The sequence below is a fragment of the Giraffa tippelskirchi genome, chromosome 12 (genome assembly GCF_054371585.1).
Source record: "Giraffa tippelskirchi isolate mGirTip1 chromosome 12, T2T-mGirTip1v1.2.pri, whole genome shotgun sequence".
Classification (NCBI taxonomy): domain Eukaryota; kingdom Metazoa; phylum Chordata; class Mammalia; order Artiodactyla; family Giraffidae; genus Giraffa; species Giraffa tippelskirchi.
The window spans coordinates 71,377,479-71,397,229 of NC_137286.1; the positions used below are offsets into that span (position 1 = coordinate 71,377,479).

Consider the following 19,751-nt stretch of genomic DNA (forward strand, 5'->3'; position numbering starts at 1 on the left):
GTCTTTTGGGACTGAAGTGTGCAAGATGGGGGTGGGGGTGTGAGGCCAGCGCTTGCTGCAGGCCCAGCAGCATCTTTCGGGGACTCGTCCCTGTGTAGCTCAGCACCCCCTCCCCACACACTCCCGTGCACCAGCCCCAGCGTCCTCACCTCTGTGCTCTGGCGTGCTGGGCTCCAGGTCCTCCTGCTGCCTCAGAGGCCGGGGTTCTCGGGACTCTGGGTCGGAGCCGGGTGTGCTGAGCTCCGTGGCAGCCTCAGACTGGGCCGCCGGGTGTATCCTGGGCGGCGTCTCGGCAGCAGGCCTTCCCCGCCTCCGCTTCGCCCCCGGTGGGGCTGATGCCTCCGTGGGCACGCTCACCTGGAGCCTGCACTGGGCCTCACGGGCGGGGGGGTGGTGCTCCGACCCCTCCCTCCGGGAGGTGGACGGGGTGTCCCCGTCCTCGGCCTCATCACGTGGGAAGCTCTGCAACGACAGTGACCGTCAGCCAGCCGTGCTGGGAGTTTTCCGAGCTGGGCCTGGCCAGTGGAGCCGCTGCTTCTGCCTGCTCGAACTTCTCTTCCCAGAAGGGTCAGAGACGTGTGTCTGCTCAGATCCCCACCCGGGAGGAAAGAGACCCACCTGAGGGTGTGAGGTCAGCCTGGGCGGCCGGCGCTGCCCGCACTCTCCCCATCCCAGCCAGCCTGCTCTCCCCTGGGGTGTGGACACAACTTGTCCGCAGGCTTCTGACCCCACATCCGCCTGGGCTTCCTTGAGGGAGACACACCCCGAGAAACCCGCATCCACACACACAGGCAAAGGACCCGGTGTTTCCGGGTGGCATGGGAGAGGTGGCCTGGCCCGGCCTGGGGCTCCCCGTGTTACCTTTCTGTTTCTCCGGGCAGAGGGCCAGAGGCCTCTCGGGGGTGCCCTGAGCCAACGTCGACAGGGTGCCCACGCACACTGCCTGTGAGCTCTCCTGAGGCCCCGGCCTCTGGGCAGGGGCAAACAGCAGAACATCCTGGCAGCAAGAGATCTGGCTGGGGGCTCCTCTCCGCTCTGGAGGCCTGGATACCCGGGTTGCGGGTTCTGTTGGGTTCTGTTGCCGGCAGGTGACATCATTTCCTGGGGTTCGTGCCGAGGTCCCTTCCCCAAAACTTCCCAAGGGAGTCTCTGGGTTTCTGACTGCTCGACCACCCCCCTTAGGCCATGTGCAGGCACAGTGACAGCCACACAGCCCAGCCCACAGCCCTGGGGAGGCCTGGGTGCAGCCAGGGCCTGAGCTCCGAGGACCCCGCTGCTCTCAGACCAGGCTCCTTCTTCTCATAAGTGGTGTGGCCCTGGACAAGCATATGCCCCTCAGGGTTTCCCCAGTCTCTCCATCTGCAGAGTGGGGGTCATTCTCCCATCTGTTTCCTAGGTCTGTCGGCCTACGAGCGGCTCCATGCCTCTCCACCTGGGGCCGATATCACGTGGAGCTTGTGCGCTGAGACTTCAGAAAGAAAGACTCCATCCAGGGCTGACACAGCACAGAATGGGGCAGAACGAGGCCTGGATGCGCCGTGGTACCCAGGAAAAGGCACTGCCCCTCCTGACTGTTTTGAGACCCCGCATCCAAGTTGGAGGCCCGAAAGGAAGACTCGAAGGTCTCCCTCTCTTATAGAAAAGAGTAGCCAACTTTCTGGTCCTCTGTTTCCATTGAGATTCTGTTCAAGTGTCCCAGCTCGGCTTCTGCGGGTGGCTGAGCTTCTAATGGCTCCCTGCGTTCTTGTCTTTTCCTCTCCAAACCTTCCGTCCTTTTCCCCCTTCTGGGGTGGATGGGCACTGTCATTGCTTCTACCTTCGAGACAGATTGATGAAAAGTCTGGACCGTCGACTCCTTTCCTCTCTTTGGTTCCGAGTCTCTCTCTGGCTGTGTCCCTCTCTTTTCCTTTCTCGATTCAGTCTGTGTCTTCCTCTTTCTCTCTCGTGTGTGGATGGATGGATGCTAGGAATGCACATGTATATGATTAGATGAGGGTTATGTTTTAGGGATGGGTTAGAGGGACAGAAAGGCTTTAGGTCGGAGTTGGTCATGGGGGAAGGGTCAAGGGTGGTGGTGGTGTTTCTTGGAATCTGAGTGCTGTGCATTCTTCGTCTCTTTCCATATGAACCCCTTCTCAGATACACCACTTGCAAGGAGTCTCTCATGTTCCGTTTCCTATCTTTTGCATCTGTGAATGCTTAGCTTCTCTGTTGTGAAGAGGTTCCATTGGATGGAAACCCATTGGTGTACTTCGTTTCCCTCTTTCCCTTACTTGAAGAGACCCATTTCTACCTCCGCCCAGCAAATGGCAAGGAGACTCTGATGTTAAGGAGCCTTTGACCTACGCTTCTTTCTAGCTATCTCATGACATCAGTCTTTAGGGTGAGGTTTTTCCCCGATATTGAGGTGGTGTGACATCAAAACCAATAGCGTTCTTCAGATGTAGCTGTCTGGTTTTCCCATGGCCATTTATTGAAGAGGCTTTCTTGTTCGCATTTGGATATTCTCCCCTTCTGTGTCAGAGATGAGTTGACCATGGATGCCGGGGTTTGTTTCTGGACCCTCAACTTTATTCCATCGATCTGGATCTGTGTGTGTTGTTGTATTCCCAATAGCATACTGTCCTGCTGCTGCCGCTGCGGCTAAGTCACTTCAGTCGTGTCTGACTCTGCGCGACCCCATGGCCTGCAGCCTACCAGGCTCCTCCGTCCAGGGCATTTTCCAGGCAAGAGTACTGGCGTGGGTCGCCATCGCCTTCTCCGATACTCTCCTGAGGATCCTAGTTTGGTCGTCTAATTTCCTTTCACACAACCTTGGATGTCCGTATCGGGGCTTTTTCGTCGGATTGTATTGACAATTTAGGCTCTTTTCTGTTTCCGTAACCCCTTTTGCAATTCTTTGTTCGGTGCGACAATGCATTGGCATTTTGGGAGGAATAGCGTCCAAGCTGTGGATTGCCTTGTGGGGCTGTGACATCATTTTCCCAATAGGAATTCTTTCAAGCCCTGAGCACAGCTTCTCTTTCCAGTGATTGGTGTGGGCTTGATCTTCCTTCTTCCATCTCTCGCCGTTTTGTGAGAACAGGTCCTTCCTTCCCTTCTGGGTTAGATGGACTCGTGGGTATCACTTCAGTGAATGGCATTGTCAGTGGGGGTGATAATTCCCTTCTCATTGGAAGACTTTGCTGTGAGTATTAGAAATGCAAGTGATTTCTCTTCCCCTTCCTCCCTGTCCATCTCTCAGAGCCACCGGGAAACAGAGGCCTCATCCAGGGTCACACAGGCCTGAGGGAGTGCAACTAGACTGTTGTTTCTTCAGGCCCTCCGTGCTGGACATCATCCGGGATACTCTGTGTGTGTCTTCCTCAGTCTGGTGTCCCTTCAGACCTTTCCCTAGTTTTCACAGGCTTGTTGTGTTGGTGTTCTTTGTCTGTTTGGAGACACATCCTTGAGAAGCTTTGTGTTTCCACTCATTCGTCTCGCGATGTATGACCTGTCTTTTGCTTTTGTAATGAGGTCTTTCCCACAGTAGATATCTTTGATTTTGCAAAGTCCACTGTATTCTCTGGGTTGTTTTGTGGACTGCCTTTTAGTTTTGTGTGTGAAGACTCAAAGCACGTGTCCGGTTTCTGCTCATTGTTCTTCTAGATTTGTGACAAGTTTTCATGGAAACTTTGTCTAGGGATAACTGGAAGTGAACTCGGTGTAAGGTGTCAAGTCTCCATCTCCATTCATGTCATGCCCTGCAGTTTCCAATTCCCTGTTCCTGAGTGGTTTTGGAGACCTTGTGGGAAGTTTGGTTGCATGGGAGTTTGCATTTCCACCTTGAGTAGATTCCCACTGTTCTGCCCTCAGGGACACTGTCAAGGGGGAGTGAGGAGCAGCCTGCACTTCCAGCAGTGACCACACGGTGGGGCGAGTGCTGCTCTCCCCTCTGGGAGCCCCAGGCCACAGGCATCCCAGTGAGGAGCCAGCTCTGTGCTCGGCTGAAAGGAGTTAGACTCTCAGGAGCCTCTGAGCCCTTGCCTTTGGATCACCCAGGGTGGGCATTTACTGTGACAGAAAAAAATTGCCCTGAATTCCATGGACGGAAGAGCCTGGCTGTGTAGAGTTCGTGAGTTGCCGTGAATCAGACACAACTGAGGACACAAAAACTCAATAGACTAAAACACTTTTGGGGGGTGGGGGGAGTGAAAGGGGGTGATGTGGGGTTTTTTTGTCGTATATAATAGCCAAGGGAAATCTAGTTTAAACCTAAATTCACATAGATGGGAAAGGTATAGCTCTCCGTCACCCTATTAAAAAAAAAAAAAAACTACTTAACTTTTCTGAAAGTTTATTTAGTAGCTTCCTTGAGCAGTTCATTGGGAAGCATTTTTTTTTTTTTTTCTGTGACATCGGCCTCATTAAAAAGTACGGTTTGCCTTTACTGGATAATTTTGTTCATTGGTTTGTTAGGGAATCTTGGTAATATTTGAGTTTCCTGGGGAGCATGGTCACATGACCTGGCCCTGGCCAATCGGTGCGTTCCACCTCCCTGGCCACTGTGATTGGCTCCGGACTGGGGCAGTGCCCAATCGGGGCCCAGGGCCGGGCCTCACGTTGGAAGCCAGGGGAAGACGAGCTCTCGTCCTGCTGGGGTAGGGGAAGGGGTGGGGCCGGGGGAGGTCAGGCTCCAGCAGTGGGAGGGGCCTGAGGTCCACCTGCGGCAGTTGGTGACCTTCCTGCTCCCCTCAGGGCAGAGCCGCCGGCCTGAGAATGAGGGCGCTGCTGAGCCCAGGGGCTGGGATGGCCCGTTGCTGCTGTGGTCCCAGAGCTCCACCCGAGACCTGACGGAGGCCGTCTGCCCGTGAGTCCTCTCCCGCTTGTCTGTCAGCTTGTTTGAACCATGCTGGGTTTTCTGCCCAGCCGGCTCAGGGGAGTCCCTGGAAATGCAAGGGTGTGGGTTTTGGCAGACTTCAGGGAAGACATGCCAGATGAGCCTGGGAGACTCCAGCTTAATCTGGATTCAGGAGATATCTCTTCGGGCCAGCTAGTAATTGTAGGATAAGCCTAATGAGTCTTCACAGGATGAAGAGAGTAACGTGCCAAGGTAGCAATCGATGTCCTCATTCGAGAGGATGATGAAGCTGGTGCTCAGAGAAGGGGGGAACTTGGCCACAGCAAGGAGGTGTGCACCCAGGCGGAACCCCCAGATCCGGCCATTTGAGCTCAGGGAGGCCACTGGTGTGGCTTGTCCCTGTGGCAGGGGCCGAGGCACGCAGCCCACCCTGATTCCTGCGGGGGCCTGACTTGGGAAGTGCCATCTGGTAGCTTTGAGACTCACCAAACCAAATTGCACTGGAGAGAGGAAGGACACCTTCCTTCATCCACCCCCGACCCCCGCCAGATTCCCACATACCCTGACCCCTTTCTCTGGATTTCGGAGCCATTTCCAGAGTCCCGCTCATATGACCTCATTCGAAGTGCACTGTGGACGAGCTGCCATCTGCAGCTGCTACCACAGCAGCCAAGGGCTTTATCTCCCGAGTACCTCCCTTCCTTTGGAACTTGGGGGCCCTCTACTCCCCACTTGCACACCACAGACCTTTGCTGAGGATTGTGGGGACCCTCACTCAGTTTGCAGCACGTTGTAGCCATCCCTGTCCTCTCAATACCTCCCTTGCAACTCAGCTTGTGAGCTCCTTTGGAGCAGCGTGGCCCACCTGGCTGCAACGGCAGAGACACAGCTGACAGTGAAACAACAGCTTCGATCTGACAGCCGGAAAGCTCTGTCAAAAGGGACCTCCCTCTTCACACCGTAGAGGCTGTAGGAGCCGCCAGGGTTTGGGAACCAGTGCTGGGGCCAAAATGACTCCACAGCTGTTTTCCTTCCTGGGGAGGGTTCTGGCTCGAGTGGGAATGGCTCAAGTCTCCTAAGGTTCTGAAAGCCCACTGTGTGCAGATTCACGGTACACAGAGAGGAGAAGGTGGAGTCCTGCCTTGGAGGTGGTCACAGCTCACGGATGAGCCAGGCAGGCAGGCAGGCAGGCAGGGCATGAGAACACCTGAGCTGCCTTCATGAGTGAATGGTGTGGGGGCAGAGGAAGAGAAGCCGGTCTGCTCCCTCATGTGGTGCCCAGGGCAGGTTGTCCCCAGAGGAAACCCTTACGACGGTGAGGACTCTCACTGCTGTTTCCCAAGGGGTTCCGTCGGTGCGTGTCTTCCCCGGAGCAGTCAGGCCGTCTCTAAAGTACACTGGCCATGGGCATTGCCTCTCCTTGGAACTTCCCATGTGTTTCTCTTTTGTATGGAACAGTGATTTTTCTAGAGGGGTTCTGGGCCACAAGGTTGTTGGGTCATTTGCTAGCCTTCTGTCGTGAAGAACGCTTTCCTGGGCGTTGGGGTGGTTTGTTGTTCCAGCTCCCTTTCTTGGCTTCTTTTGGGAGCTGGTGCAACAAGAGGAGCTCAGCCTCTGCCTTCTGGCTGAGATGTCACCCTTCAAACAGCAATGCCTGCCTGGAGATAATGATGGCATTTGCCAAAAGGGCTTCGTTTGGCACATGATATCTTGAAAGGACGTACACCGTCCTTTCAGCTATCAAAGGCTAGTTCAAATGACATAAAAATGAGAACTCTCCAATGGAGTCTTACAGTAGGTGGAGAGTCCGAAAAAAACTCCTTCAGTCATCTCACTGAGAGTCATTGATTGGGGACACCAAGAATATAGGAAGGAATGCAGAAAGAAAAGATGAAATTGTGGTCAGGATCGGGGGGAGGGATGAACAGGGCGTGCTTGCCTTGAATCCAGGCTTTGTTGGCGGGTGGGGCATAAAGATCGAACGGGTCTGAAACTACAGAGTGGTGATGGTAACACAGTATCACCAGAGTTACACAACAGTGTTCCCAAATTGCAACAATGATGAAAAAGTTTACTAATCCCAACTTAACCAACAAAAATAGACGAAACCATACAAAAAGTAAAACATCACCAGAAAGGTGGAAACAAACCAAATGCAAAGCAGTTCAGGGGAAAGGAACTCCATGTCCCCTGGGGGCAGACCGAGTTGCCGGCGTCCACGGTGAGCAGACAGGGATGGAGGCGGCAGAGCCGACCGCTCCCCTGGACATGGTGTTTCCGGCAAGGGCTCTGGGTCTCTGTCCAGAGCGGGGGCTCGTTCTTCCTGCAGGGGCGGGTGAGTCATCGTCGGCGTCTGGGTGTTGCGCGGGAGCCAGGGCAGGCTCTCCCTGCCGAGGCGGTGACTCCTCCTCTGCCTCGGGTTCTCCTGCCAAAGCCCGAGCAGGTACAGGTGCACGTGGAGGTGGAGGTTCTGGCTGAGGGGGTGGGACATCAGTGCCTGGGGCTGGGGGTCCTGCAGGCACGGAGATCCGATCTGCCCGGTGTGCTGGCCAGTACCCAGCTGGCCTGGTGTCTCTGCGAGGGCAAGTCTCGGTTCTCCATCTACCCTCGGTGGATCCCTGGGTCCTGCACCTGGAGCCACCACCTCTGTAGGCACAGGTCTGGGAAGTGGAGCCTGGTTCCAGTTGGAGGCCAGTGCTAGAGCTGGGGGAGAAGCAAAGTTTGCCCACAGGCCAGCCTTGGCATGTGCGTATCCCGGGACAGAAAGCTTCCAAGAGATTCCCAAAGAATACCCAGGGTCGGATGTCTTTTGGGACTGAAGTGTGCAAGATGGGGGTGGGGGTGTGAGGCCAGCGCTTGCTGCAGGCCCAGCAGCATCTTTCGGGGACTCGTCCCTGTGTAGCTCAGCACCCCCTCCCCACACACTCCCGTGCACCAGCCCCAGCGTCCTCACCTCTGTGCTCTGGCGTGCTGGGCTCCAGGTCCTCCTGCTGCCTCAGAGGCCGGGGTTCTCGGGACTCTGGGTCGGAGCCGGGTGTGCTGAGCTCCGTGGCAGCCTCAGACTGGGCCGCCGGGTGTATCCTGGGCGGCGTCTCGGCAGCAGGCCTTCCCCGCCTCCGCTTCGCCCCCGGTGGGGCTGATGCCTCCGTGGGCACGCTCACCTGGAGCCTGCACTGGGCCTCACGGGCGGGGGGGTGGTGCTCCGACCCCTCCCTCCGGGAGGTGGACGGGGTGTCCCCGTCCTCGGCCTCATCACGTGGGAAGCTCTGCAACGACAGTGACCGTCAGCCAGCCGTGCTGGGAGTTTTCCGAGCTGGGCCTGGCCAGTGGAGCCGCTGCTTCTGCCTGCTCGAACTTCTCTTCCCAGAAGGGTCAGAGACGTGTGTCTGCTCAGATCCCCACCCGGGAGGAAAGAGACCCACCTGAGGGTGTGAGGTCAGCCTGGGCGGCCGGCGCTGCCCGCACTCTCCCCATCCCAGCCAGCCTGCTCTCCCCTGGGGTGTGGACACAACTTGTCCGCAGGCTTCTGACCCCACATCCGCCTGGGCTTCCTTGAGGGAGACACACCCCGAGAAACCCGCATCCACACACACAGGCAAAGGACCCGGTGTTTCCGGGTGGCATGGGAGAGGTGGCCTGGCCCGGCCTGGGGCTCCCCGTGTTACCTTTCTGTTTCTCCGGGCAGAGGGCCAGAGGCCTCTCGGGGGTGCCCTGAGCCAACGTCGACAGGGTGCCCACGCACACTGCCTGTGAGCTCTCCTGAGGCCCCGGCCTCTGGGCAGGGGCAAACAGCAGAACATCCTGGCAGCAAGAGATCTGGCTGGGGGCTCCTCTCCGCTCTGGAGGCCTGGATACCCGGGTTGCGGGTTCTGTTGGGTTCTGTTGCCGGCAGGTGACATCATTTCCTGGGGTTCGTGCCGAGGTCCCTTCCCCAAAACTTCCCAAGGGAGTCTCTGGGTTTCTGACTGCTCGACCACCCCCCTTAGGCCATGTGCAGGCACAGTGACAGCCACACAGCCCAGCCCACAGCCCTGGGGAGGCCTGGGTGCAGCCAGGGCCTGAGCTCCGAGGACCCCGCTGCTCTCAGACCAGGCTCCTTCTTCTCATAAGTGGTGTGGCCCTGGACAAGCATATGCCCCTCAGGGTTTCCCCAGTCTCTCCATCTGCAGAGTGGGGGTCATTCTCCCATCTGTTTCCTAGGTCTGTCGGCCTACGAGCGGCTCCATGCCTCTCCACCTGGGGCCGATATCACGTGGAGCTTGTGCGCTGAGACTTCAGAAAGAAAGACTCCATCCAGGGCTGACACAGCACAGAATGGGGCAGAACGAGGCCTGGATGCGCCGTGGTACCCAGGAAAAGGCACTGCCCCTCCTGACTGTTTTGAGACCCCGCATCCAAGTTGGAGGCCCGAAAGGAAGACTCGAAGGTCTCCCTCTCTTATAGAAAAGAGTAGCCAACTTTCTGGTCCTCTGTTTCCATTGAGATTCTGTTCAAGTGTCCCAGCTCGGCTTCTGCGGGTGGCTGAGCTTCTAATGGCTCCCTGCGTTCTTGTCTTTTCCTCTCCAAACCTTCCGTCCTTTTCCCCCTTCTGGGGTGGATGGGCACTGTCATTGCTTCTACCTTCGAGACAGATTGATGAAAAGTCTGGACCGTCGACTCCTTTCCTCTCTTTGGTTCCGAGTCTCTCTCTGGCTGTGTCCCTCTCTTTTCCTTTCTCGATTCAGTCTGTGTCTTCCTCTTTCTCTCTCGTGTGTGGATGGATGGATGCTAGGAATGCACATGTATATGATTAGATGAGGGTTATGTTTTAGGGATGGGTTAGAGGGACAGAAAGGCTTTAGGTCGGAGTTGGTCATGGGGGAAGGGTCAAGGGTGGTGGTGGTGTTTCTTGGAATCTGAGTGCTGTGCATTCTTCGTCTCTTTCCATATGAACCCCTTCTCAGATACACCACTTGCAAGGAGTCTCTCATGTTCCGTTTCCTATCTTTTGCATCTGTGAATGCTTAGCTTCTCTGTTGTGAAGAGGTTCCATTGGATGGAAACCCATTGGTGTACTTCGTTTCCCTCTTTCCCTTACTTGAAGAGACCCATTTCTACCTCCGCCCAGCAAATGGCAAGGAGACTCTGATGTTAAGGAGCCTTTGACCTACGCTTCTTTCTAGCTATCTCATGACATCAGTCTTTAGGGTGAGGTTTTTCCCCGATATTGAGGTGGTGTGACATCAAAACCAATAGCGTTCTTCAGATGTAGCTGTCTGGTTTTCCCATGGCCATTTATTGAAGAGGCTTTCTTGTTCGCATTTGGATATTCTCCCCTTCTGTGTCAGAGATGAGTTGACCATGGATGCCGGGGTTTGTTTCTGGACCCTCAACTTTATTCCATCGATCTGGATCTGTGTGTGTTGTTGTATTCCCAATAGCATACTGTCCTGCTGCTGCCGCTGCGGCTAAGTCACTTCAGTCGTGTCTGACTCTGCGCGACCCCATGGCCTGCAGCCTACCAGGCTCCTCCGTCCAGGGCATTTTCCAGGCAAGAGTACTGGCGTGGGTCGCCATCGCCTTCTCCGATACTCTCCTGAGGATCCTAGTTTGGTCGTCTAATTTCCTTTCACACAACCTTGGATGTCCGTATCGGGGCTTTTTCGTCGGATTGTATTGACAATTTAGGCTCTTTTCTGTTTCCGTAACCCCTTTTGCAATTCTTTGTTCGGTGCGACAATGCATTGGCATTTTGGGAGGAATAGCGTCCAAGCTGTGGATTGCCTTGTGGGGCTGTGACATCATTTTCCCAATAGGAATTCTTTCAAGCCCTGAGCACAGCTTCTCTTTCCAGTGATTGGTGTGGGCTTGATCTTCCTTCTTCCATCTCTCGCCGTTTTGTGAGAACAGGTCCTTCCTTCCCTTCTGGGTTAGATGGACTCGTGGGTATCACTTCAGTGAATGGCATTGTCAGTGGGGGTGATAATTCCCTTCTCATTGGAAGACTTTGCTGTGAGTATTAGAAATGCAAGTGATTTCTCTTCCCCTTCCTCCCTGTCCATCTCTCAGAGCCACCGGGAAACAGAGGCCTCATCCAGGGTCACACAGGCCTGAGGGAGTGCAACTAGACTGTTGTTTCTTCAGGCCCTCCGTGCTGGACATCATCCGGGATACTCTGTGTGTGTCTTCCTCAGTCTGGTGTCCCTTCAGACCTTTCCCTAGTTTTCACAGGCTTGTTGTGTTGGTGTTCTTTGTCTGTTTGGAGACACATCCTTGAGAAGCTTTGTGTTTCCACTCATTCGTCTCGCGATGTATGACCTGTCTTTTGCTTTTGTAATGAGGTCTTTCCCACAGTAGATATCTTTGATTTTGCAAAGTCCACTGTATTCTCTGGGTTGTTTTGTGGACTGCCTTTTAGTTTTGTGTGTGAAGACTCAAAGCACGTGTCCGGTTTCTGCTCATTGTTCTTCTAGATTTGTGACAAGTTTTCATGGAAACTTTGTCTAGGGATAACTGGAAGTGAACTCGGTGTAAGGTGTCAAGTCTCCATCTCCATTCATGTCATGCCCTGCAGTTTCCAATTCCCTGTTCCTGAGTGGTTTTGGAGACCTTGTGGGAAGTTTGGTTGCATGGGAGTTTGCATTTCCACCTTGAGTAGATTCCCACTGTTCTGCCCTCAGGGACACTGTCAAGGGGGAGTGAGGAGCAGCCTGCACTTCCAGCAGTGACCACACGGTGGGGCGAGTGCTGCTCTCCCCTCTGGGAGCCCCAGGCCACAGGCATCCCAGTGAGGAGCCAGCTCTGTGCTCGGCTGAAAGGAGTTAGACTCTCAGGAGCCTCTGAGCCCTTGCCTTTGGATCACCCAGGGTGGGCATTTACTGTGACAGAAAAAAATTGCCCTGAATTCCATGGACGGAAGAGCCTGGCTGTGTAGAGTTCGTGAGTTGCCGTGAATCAGACACAACTGAGGACACAAAAACTCAATAGACTAAAACACTTTTGGGGGGTGGGGGGAGTGAAAGGGGGTGATGTGGGGTTTTTTTGTCGTATATAATAGCCAAGGGAAATCTAGTTTAAACCTAAATTCACATAGATGGGAAAGGTATAGCTCTCCGTCACCCTATTAAAAAAAAAAAAAAACTACTTAACTTTTCTGAAAGTTTATTTAGTAGCTTCCTTGAGCAGTTCATTGGGAAGCATTTTTTTTTTTTTTTCTGTGACATCGGCCTCATTAAAAAGTACGGTTTGCCTTTACTGGATAATTTTGTTCATTGGTTTGTTAGGGAATCTTGGTAATATTTGAGTTTCCTGGGGAGCATGGTCACATGACCTGGCCCTGGCCAATCGGTGCGTTCCACCTCCCTGGCCACTGTGATTGGCTCCGGACTGGGGCAGTGCCCAATCGGGGCCCAGGGCCGGGCCTCACGTTGGAAGCCAGGGGAAGACGAGCTCTCGTCCTGCTGGGGTAGGGGAAGGGGTGGGGCCGGGGGAGGTCAGGCTCCAGCAGTGGGAGGGGCCTGAGGTCCACCTGCGGCAGTTGGTGACCTTCCTGCTCCCCTCAGGGCAGAGCCGCCGGCCTGAGAATGAGGGCGCTGCTGAGCCCAGGGGCTGGGATGGCCCGTTGCTGCTGTGGTCCCAGAGCTCCACCCGAGACCTGACGGAGGCCGTCTGCCCGTGAGTCCTCTCCCGCTTGTCTGTCAGCTTGTTTGAACCATGCTGGGTTTTCTGCCCAGCCGGCTCAGGGGAGTCCCTGGAAATGCAAGGGTGTGGGTTTTGGCAGACTTCAGGGAAGACATGCCAGATGAGCCTGGGAGACTCCAGCTTAATCTGGATTCAGGAGATATCTCTTCGGGCCAGCTAGTAATTGTAGGATAAGCCTAATGAGTCTTCACAGGATGAAGAGAGTAACGTGCCAAGGTAGCAATCGATGTCCTCATTCGAGAGGATGATGAAGCTGGTGCTCAGAGAAGGGGGGAACTTGGCCACAGCAAGGAGGTGTGCACCCAGGCGGAACCCCCAGATCCGGCCATTTGAGCTCAGGGAGGCCACTGGTGTGGCTTGTCCCTGTGGCAGGGGCCGAGGCACGCAGCCCACCCTGATTCCTGCGGGGGCCTGACTTGGGAAGTGCCATCTGGTAGCTTTGAGACTCACCAAACCAAATTGCACTGGAGAGAGGAAGGACACCTTCCTTCATCCACCCCCGACCCCCGCCAGATTCCCACATACCCTGACCCCTTTCTCTGGATTTCGGAGCCATTTCCAGAGTCCCGCTCATATGACCTCATTCGAAGTGCACTGTGGACGAGCTGCCATCTGCAGCTGCTACCACAGCAGCCAAGGGCTTTATCTCCCGAGTACCTCCCTTCCTTTGGAACTTGGGGGCCCTCTACTCCCCACTTGCACACCACAGACCTTTGCTGAGGATTGTGGGGACCCTCACTCAGTTTGCAGCACGTTGTAGCCATCCCTGTCCTCTCAATACCTCCCTTGCAACTCAGCTTGTGAGCTCCTTTGGAGCAGCGTGGCCCACCTGGCTGCAACGGCAGAGACACAGCTGACAGTGAAACAACAGCTTCGATCTGACAGCCGGAAAGCTCTGTCAAAAGGGACCTCCCTCTTCACACCGTAGAGGCTGTAGGAGCCGCCAGGGTTTGGGAACCAGTGCTGGGGCCAAAATGACTCCACAGCTGTTTTCCTTCCTGGGGAGGGTTCTGGCTCGAGTGGGAATGGCTCAAGTCTCCTAAGGTTCTGAAAGCCCACTGTGTGCAGATTCACGGTACACAGAGAGGAGAAGGTGGAGTCCTGCCTTGGAGGTGGTCACAGCTCACGGATGAGCCAGGCAGGCAGGCAGGCAGGCAGGGCATGAGAACACCTGAGCTGCCTTCATGAGTGAATGGTGTGGGGGCAGAGGAAGAGAAGCCGGTCTGCTCCCTCATGTGGTGCCCAGGGCAGGTTGTCCCCAGAGGAAACCCTTACGACGGTGAGGACTCTCACTGCTGTTTCCCAAGGGGTTCCGTCGGTGCGTGTCTTCCCCGGAGCAGTCAGGCCGTCTCTAAAGTACACTGGCCATGGGCATTGCCTCTCCTTGGAACTTCCCATGTGTTTCTCTTTTGTATGGAACAGTGATTTTTCTAGAGGGGTTCTGGGCCACAAGGTTGTTGGGTCATTTGCTAGCCTTCTGTCGTGAAGAACGCTTTCCTGGGCGTTGGGGTGGTTTGTTGTTCCAGCTCCCTTTCTTGGCTTCTTTTGGGAGCTGGTGCAACAAGAGGAGCTCAGCCTCTGCCTTCTGGCTGAGATGTCACCCTTCAAACAGCAATGCCTGCCTGGAGATAATGATGGCATTTGCCAAAAGGGCTTCGTTTGGCACATGATATCTTGAAAGGACGTACACCGTCCTTTCAGCTATCAAAGGCTAGTTCAAATGACATAAAAATGAGAACTCTCCAATGGAGTCTTACAGTAGGTGGAGAGTCCGAAAAAAACTCCTTCAGTCATCTCACTGAGAGTCATTGATTGGGGACACCAAGAATATAGGAAGGAATGCAGAAAGAAAAGATGAAATTGTGGTCAGGATCGGGGGGAGGGATGAACAGGGCGTGCTTGCCTTGAATCCAGGCTTTGTTGGCGGGTGGGGCATAAAGATCGAACGGGTCTGAAACTACAGAGTGGTGATGGTAACACAGTATCACCAGAGTTACACAACAGTGTTCCCAAATTGCAACAATGATGAAAAAGTTTACTAATCCCAACTTAACCAACAAAAATAGACGAAACCATACAAAAAGTAAAACATCACCAGAAAGGTGGAAACAAACCAAATGCAAAGCAGTTCAGGGGAAAGGAACTCCATGTCCCCTGGGGGCAGACCGAGTTGCCGGCGTCCACGGTGAGCAGACAGGGATGGAGGCGGCAGAGCCGACCGCTCCCCTGGACATGGTGTTTCCGGCAAGGGCTCTGGGTCTCTGTCCAGAGCGGGGGCTCGTTCTTCCTGCAGGGGCGGGTGAGTCATCGTCGGCGTCTGGGTGTTGCGCGGGAGCCAGGGCAGGCTCTCCCTGCCGAGGCGGTGACTCCTCCTCTGCCTCGGGTTCTCCTGCCAAAGCCCGAGCAGGTACAGGTGCACGTGGAGGTGGAGGTTCTGGCTGAGGGGGTGGGACATCAGTGCCTGGGGCTGGGGGTCCTGCAGGCACGGAGATCCGATCTGCCCGGTGTGCTGGCCAGTACCCAGCTGGCCTGGTGTCTCTGCGAGGGCAAGTCTCGGTTCTCCATCTACCCTCGGTGGATCCCTGGGTCCTGCACCTGGAGCCACCACCTCTGTAGGCACAGGTCTGGGAAGTGGAGCCTGGTTCCAGTTGGAGGCCAGTGCTAGAGCTGGGGGAGAAGCAAAGTTTGCCCACAGGCCAGCCTTGGCATGTGCGTATCCCGGGACAGAAAGCTTCCAAGAGATTCCCAAAGAATACCCAGGGTCGGATGTCTTTTGGGACTGAAGTGTGCAAGATGGGGGTGGGGGTGTGAGGCCAGCGCTTGCTGCAGGCCCAGCAGCATCTTTCGGGGACTCGTCCCTGTGTAGCTCAGCACCCCCTCCCCACACACTCCCGTGCACCAGCCCCAGCGTCCTCACCTCTGTGCTCTGGCGTGCTGGGCTCCAGGTCCTCCTGCTGCCTCAGAGGCCGGGGTTCTCGGGACTCTGGGTCGGAGCCGGGTGTGCTGAGCTCCGTGGCAGCCTCAGACTGGGCCGCCGGGTGTATCCTGGGCGGCGTCTCGGCAGCAGGCCTTCCCCGCCTCCGCTTCGCCCCCGGTGGGGCTGATGCCTCCGTGGGCACGCTCACCTGGAGCCTGCACTGGGCCTCACGGGCGGGGGGGTGGTGCTCCGACCCCTCCCTCCGGGAGGTGGACGGGGTGTCCCCGTCCTCGGCCTCATCACGTGGGAAGCTCTGCAACGACAGTGACCGTCAGCCAGCCGTGCTGGGAGTTTTCCGAGCTGGGCCTGGCCAGTGGAGCCGCTGCTTCTGCCTGCTCGAACTTCTCTTCCCAGAAGGGTCAGAGACGTGTGTCTGCTCAGATCCCCACCCGGGAGGAAAGAGACCCACCTGAGGGTGTGAGGTCAGCCTGGGCGGCCGGCGCTGCCCGCACTCTCCCCATCCCAGCCAGCCTGCTCTCCCCTGGGGTGTGGACACAACTTGTCCGCAGGCTTCTGACCCCACATCCGCCTGGGCTTCCTTGAGGGAGACACACCCCGAGAAACCCGCATCCACACACACAGGCAAAGGACCCGGTGTTTCCGGGTGGCATGGGAGAGGTGGCCTGGCCCGGCCTGGGGCTCCCCGTGTTACCTTTCTGTTTCTCCGGGCAGAGGGCCAGAGGCCTCTCGGGGGTGCCCTGAGCCAACGTCGACAGGGTGCCCACGCACACTGCCTGTGAGCTCTCCTGAGGCCCCGGCCTCTGGGCAGGGGCAAACAGCAGAACATCCTGGCAGCAAGAGATCTGGCTGGGGGCTCCTCTCCGCTCTGGAGGCCTGGATACCCGGGTTGCGGGTTCTGTTGGGTTCTGTTGCCGGCAGGTGACATCATTTCCTGGGGTTCGTGCCGAGGTCCCTTCCCCAAAACTTCCCAAGGGAGTCTCTGGGTTTCTGACTGCTCGACCACCCCCCTTAGGCCATGTGCAGGCACAGTGACAGCCACACAGCCCAGCCCACAGCCCTGGGGAGGCCTGGGTGCAGCCAGGGCCTGAGCTCCGAGGACCCCGCTGCTCTCAGACCAGGCTCCTTCTTCTCATAAGTGGTGTGGCCCTGGACAAGCATATGCCCCTCAGGGTTTCCCCAGTCTCTCCATCTGCAGAGTGGGGGTCATTCTCCCATCTGTTTCCTAGGTCTGTCGGCCTACGAGCGGCTCCATGCCTCTCCACCTGGGGCCGATATCACGTGGAGCTTGTGCGCTGAGACTTCAGAAAGAAAGACTCCATCCAGGGCTGACACAGCACAGAATGGGGCAGAACGAGGCCTGGATGCGCCGTGGTACCCAGGAAAAGGCACTGCCCCTCCTGACTGTTTTGAGACCCCGCATCCAAGTTGGAGGCCCGAAAGGAAGACTCGAAGGTCTCCCTCTCTTATAGAAAAGAGTAGCCAACTTTCTGGTCCTCTGTTTCCATTGAGATTCTGTTCAAGTGTCCCAGCTCGGCTTCTGCGGGTGGCTGAGCTTCTAATGGCTCCCTGCGTTCTTGTCTTTTCCTCTCCAAACCTTCCGTCCTTTTCCCCCTTCTGGGGTGGATGGGCACTGTCATTGCTTCTACCTTCGAGACAGATTGATGAAAAGTCTGGACCGTCGACTCCTTTCCTCTCTTTGGTTCCGAGTCTCTCTCTGGCTGTGTCCCTCTCTTTTCCTTTCTCGATTCAGTCTGTGTCTTCCTCTTTCTCTCTCGTGTGTGGATGGATGGATGCTAGGAATGCACATGTATATGATTAGATGAGGGTTATGTTTTAGGGATGGGTTAGAGGGACAGAAAGGCTTTAGGTCGGAGTTGGTCATGGGGGAAGGGTCAAGGGTGGTGGTGGTGTTTCTTGGAATCTGAGTGCTGTGCATTCTTCGTCTCTTTCCATATGAACCCCTTCTCAGATACACCACTTGCAAGGAGTCTCTCATGTTCCGTTTCCTATCTTTTGCATCTGTGAATGCTTAGCTTCTCTGTTGTGAAGAGGTTCCATTGGATGGAAACCCATTGGTGTACTTCGTTTCCCTCTTTCCCTTACTTGAAGAGACCCATTTCTACCTCCGCCCAGCAAATGGCAAGGAGACTCTGATGTTAAGGAGCCTTTGACCTACGCTTCTTTCTAGCTATCTCATGACATCAGTCTTTAGGGTGAGGTTTTTCCCCGATATTGAGGTGGTGTGACATCAAAACCAATAGCGTTCTTCAGATGTAGCTGTCTGGTTTTCCCATGGCCATTTATTGAAGAGGCTTTCCTGTTCGCATTTGGATATTCTCCCCTTCTGTGTCAGAGATGAGTTGACCATGGATGCCGGGGTTTGTTTCTGGACCCTCAACTTTATTCCATCGATCTGGATCTGTGTGTGTTGTTGTATTCCCAATAGCATACTGTCCTGCTGCTGCCGCTGCGGCTAAGTCACTTCAGTCGTGTCTGACTCTGCGCGACCCCATGGCCTGCAGCCTACCAGGCTCCTCCGTCCAGGGCATTTTCCAGGCAAGAGTACTGGCGTGGGTCGCCATCGCCTTCTCCGATACTCTCCTGAGGATCCTAGTTTGGTCGTCTAATTTCCTTTCACACAACCTTGGATGTCCGTATCGGGGCTTTTTCGTCGGATTGTATTGACAATTTAGGCTCTTTTCTGTTTCCGTAACCCCTTTTGCAATTCTTTGTTCGGTGCGACAATGCATTGGCATTTTGGGAGGAATAGCGTCCAAGCTGTGGATTGCCTTGTGGGGCTGTGACATCATTTTCCCAATAGGAATTCTTTCAAGCCCTGAGCACAGCTTCTCTTTCCAGTGATTGGTGTGGGCTTGATCTTCCTTCTTCCATCTCTCGCCGTTTTGTGAGAACAGGTCCTTCCTTCCCTTCTGGGTTAGATGGACTCGTGGGTATCACTTCAGTGAATGACATTGTCAGTGGGGGTGATAATTCCCTTCTCATTGGAAGACTTTGCTGTGAGTATTAGAAATGCAAGTGATTTCTCTTCCCCTTCCTCCCTGTCCATCTCTCAGAGCCACCGGGAAACAGAGGCCTCATCCAGGGTCACACAGGCCTGAGCGAGTGCAACTAGACTGTTGTTTCTTCAGGCCCTCCGTGCTGGACATCATCCGGGATACTCTGTGTGTGTCTTCCTCAGTCTGGTGTCCCTTCAGACCTTTCCCTAGTTTTCACAGGCTTGTTGTGTTGGTGTTCTTTGTCTGTTTGGAGACACATCCTTGAGAAGCTTTGTGTTTCCACTCATTCGTCTCGCGATGTATGACCTGTCTTTTGCTTTTGTAATGAGGTCTTTCCCACAGTAGATATCTTTGATTTTGCAAAGTCCACTGTATTCTCTGGGTTGTTTTGTGGACTGCCTTTTAGTTTTGTGTGTGAAGACTCAAAGCACGTGTCCGGTTTCTGCTCATTGTTCTTCTAGATTTGTGACAAGTTTTCATGGAAACTTTGTCTAGGGATAACTGGAAGTGAACTCGGTGTAAGGTGTCAAGTCTCCATCTCCATTCATGTCATGCCCTGCAGTTTCCAATTCCCTGTTCCTGAGTGGTTTTGGAGACCTTGTGGGAAGTTTGGTTGCATGGGAGTTTGCATTTCCACCTTGAGTAGATTCCCACTGTTCTGCCCTCAGGGACACTGTCAAGGGGGAGTGAGGAGCAGCCTGCACTTCCAGCAGTGACCACACGGTGGGGCGAGTGCTGCTCTCCCCTCTGGGAGCCCCAGGCCACAGGCATCCCAGTGAGGAGCCAGCTCTGTGCTCGGCTGAAAGGAGTTAGACTCTCAGGAGCCTCTGAGCCCTTGCCTTTGGATCACCCAGGGTGGGCATTTACTGTGACAGAAAAAAATTGCCCTGAATTCCATGGACGGAAGAGCCTGGCTGTGTAGAGTTCGTGAGTTGCCGTGAATCAGACACAACTGAGGACACAAAAACTCAATAGACTAAAACACTTTTGGGGGGTGGGGGGAGTGAAAGGGGGTGATGTGGGGTTTTTTTGTCGTATATAACAGCCAAGGGAAATCTAGTTTAAACCTAAATTCACATAGATGGGAAAGGTATAGCTCTCCGTCACCCTATTAAAAAAAAAAAAAAAACTACTTAACTTTTCTGAAAGTTTATTTAGTAGCTTCCTTGAGCAGTTCATTGGGAAGCATTTTTTTTTTTTTTCTGTGACATCGGCCTCATTAAAAAGTACGGTTTGCCTTTACTGGATAATTTTGTTCATTGGTTTGTTAGGGAAT

At 54.9% G+C, this 19,751-nt stretch overlaps 2 protein-coding genes and 1 long non-coding RNA gene across 3 annotated transcripts in view; 1 reads left to right on the plus strand and 2 right to left on the minus strand.

The window, feature by feature from the left end:
• The window catches only part of LOC145529707 (uncharacterized), a 1,704,434-nt gene that overhangs the window by 935,289 nt on the left and 749,394 nt on the right, over positions 1-19,751 (plus strand). Inside the window, exons 120-121 of the long non-coding RNA XR_014071296.1 lie at positions 4,738-4,849; positions 12,382-12,493. This is a non-coding gene — a long non-coding RNA (uncharacterized LOC145529707). The remainder of the gene's footprint in view (positions 1-4,737; positions 4,850-12,381; positions 12,494-19,751) is intronic.
• Positions 6,793-11,956, minus strand: LOC145529565 (uncharacterized). The gene is made up of 3 exons (XM_081550149.1): positions 8,506-11,956; positions 7,794-8,106; positions 6,793-7,543 (listed from the first exon to the last, which is right to left on the minus strand). Exons 1-3 carry the CDS (start codon positions 8,740-8,742, stop codon positions 6,915-6,917), a joined length of 1,179 nt encoding a protein of 392 aa, XP_081406275.1. The 5' UTR covers positions 8,743-11,956; the 3' UTR covers positions 6,793-6,914.
• Positions 14,538-16,342, minus strand: LOC145529662 (uncharacterized). The gene is made up of 3 exons (XM_081550261.1): positions 16,150-16,342; positions 15,438-15,750; positions 14,538-15,187 (listed from the first exon to the last, which is right to left on the minus strand). Exons 1-3 carry the CDS (start codon positions 16,282-16,284, stop codon positions 14,559-14,561), a joined length of 1,077 nt encoding a protein of 358 aa, XP_081406387.1. The 5' UTR covers positions 16,285-16,342; the 3' UTR covers positions 14,538-14,558.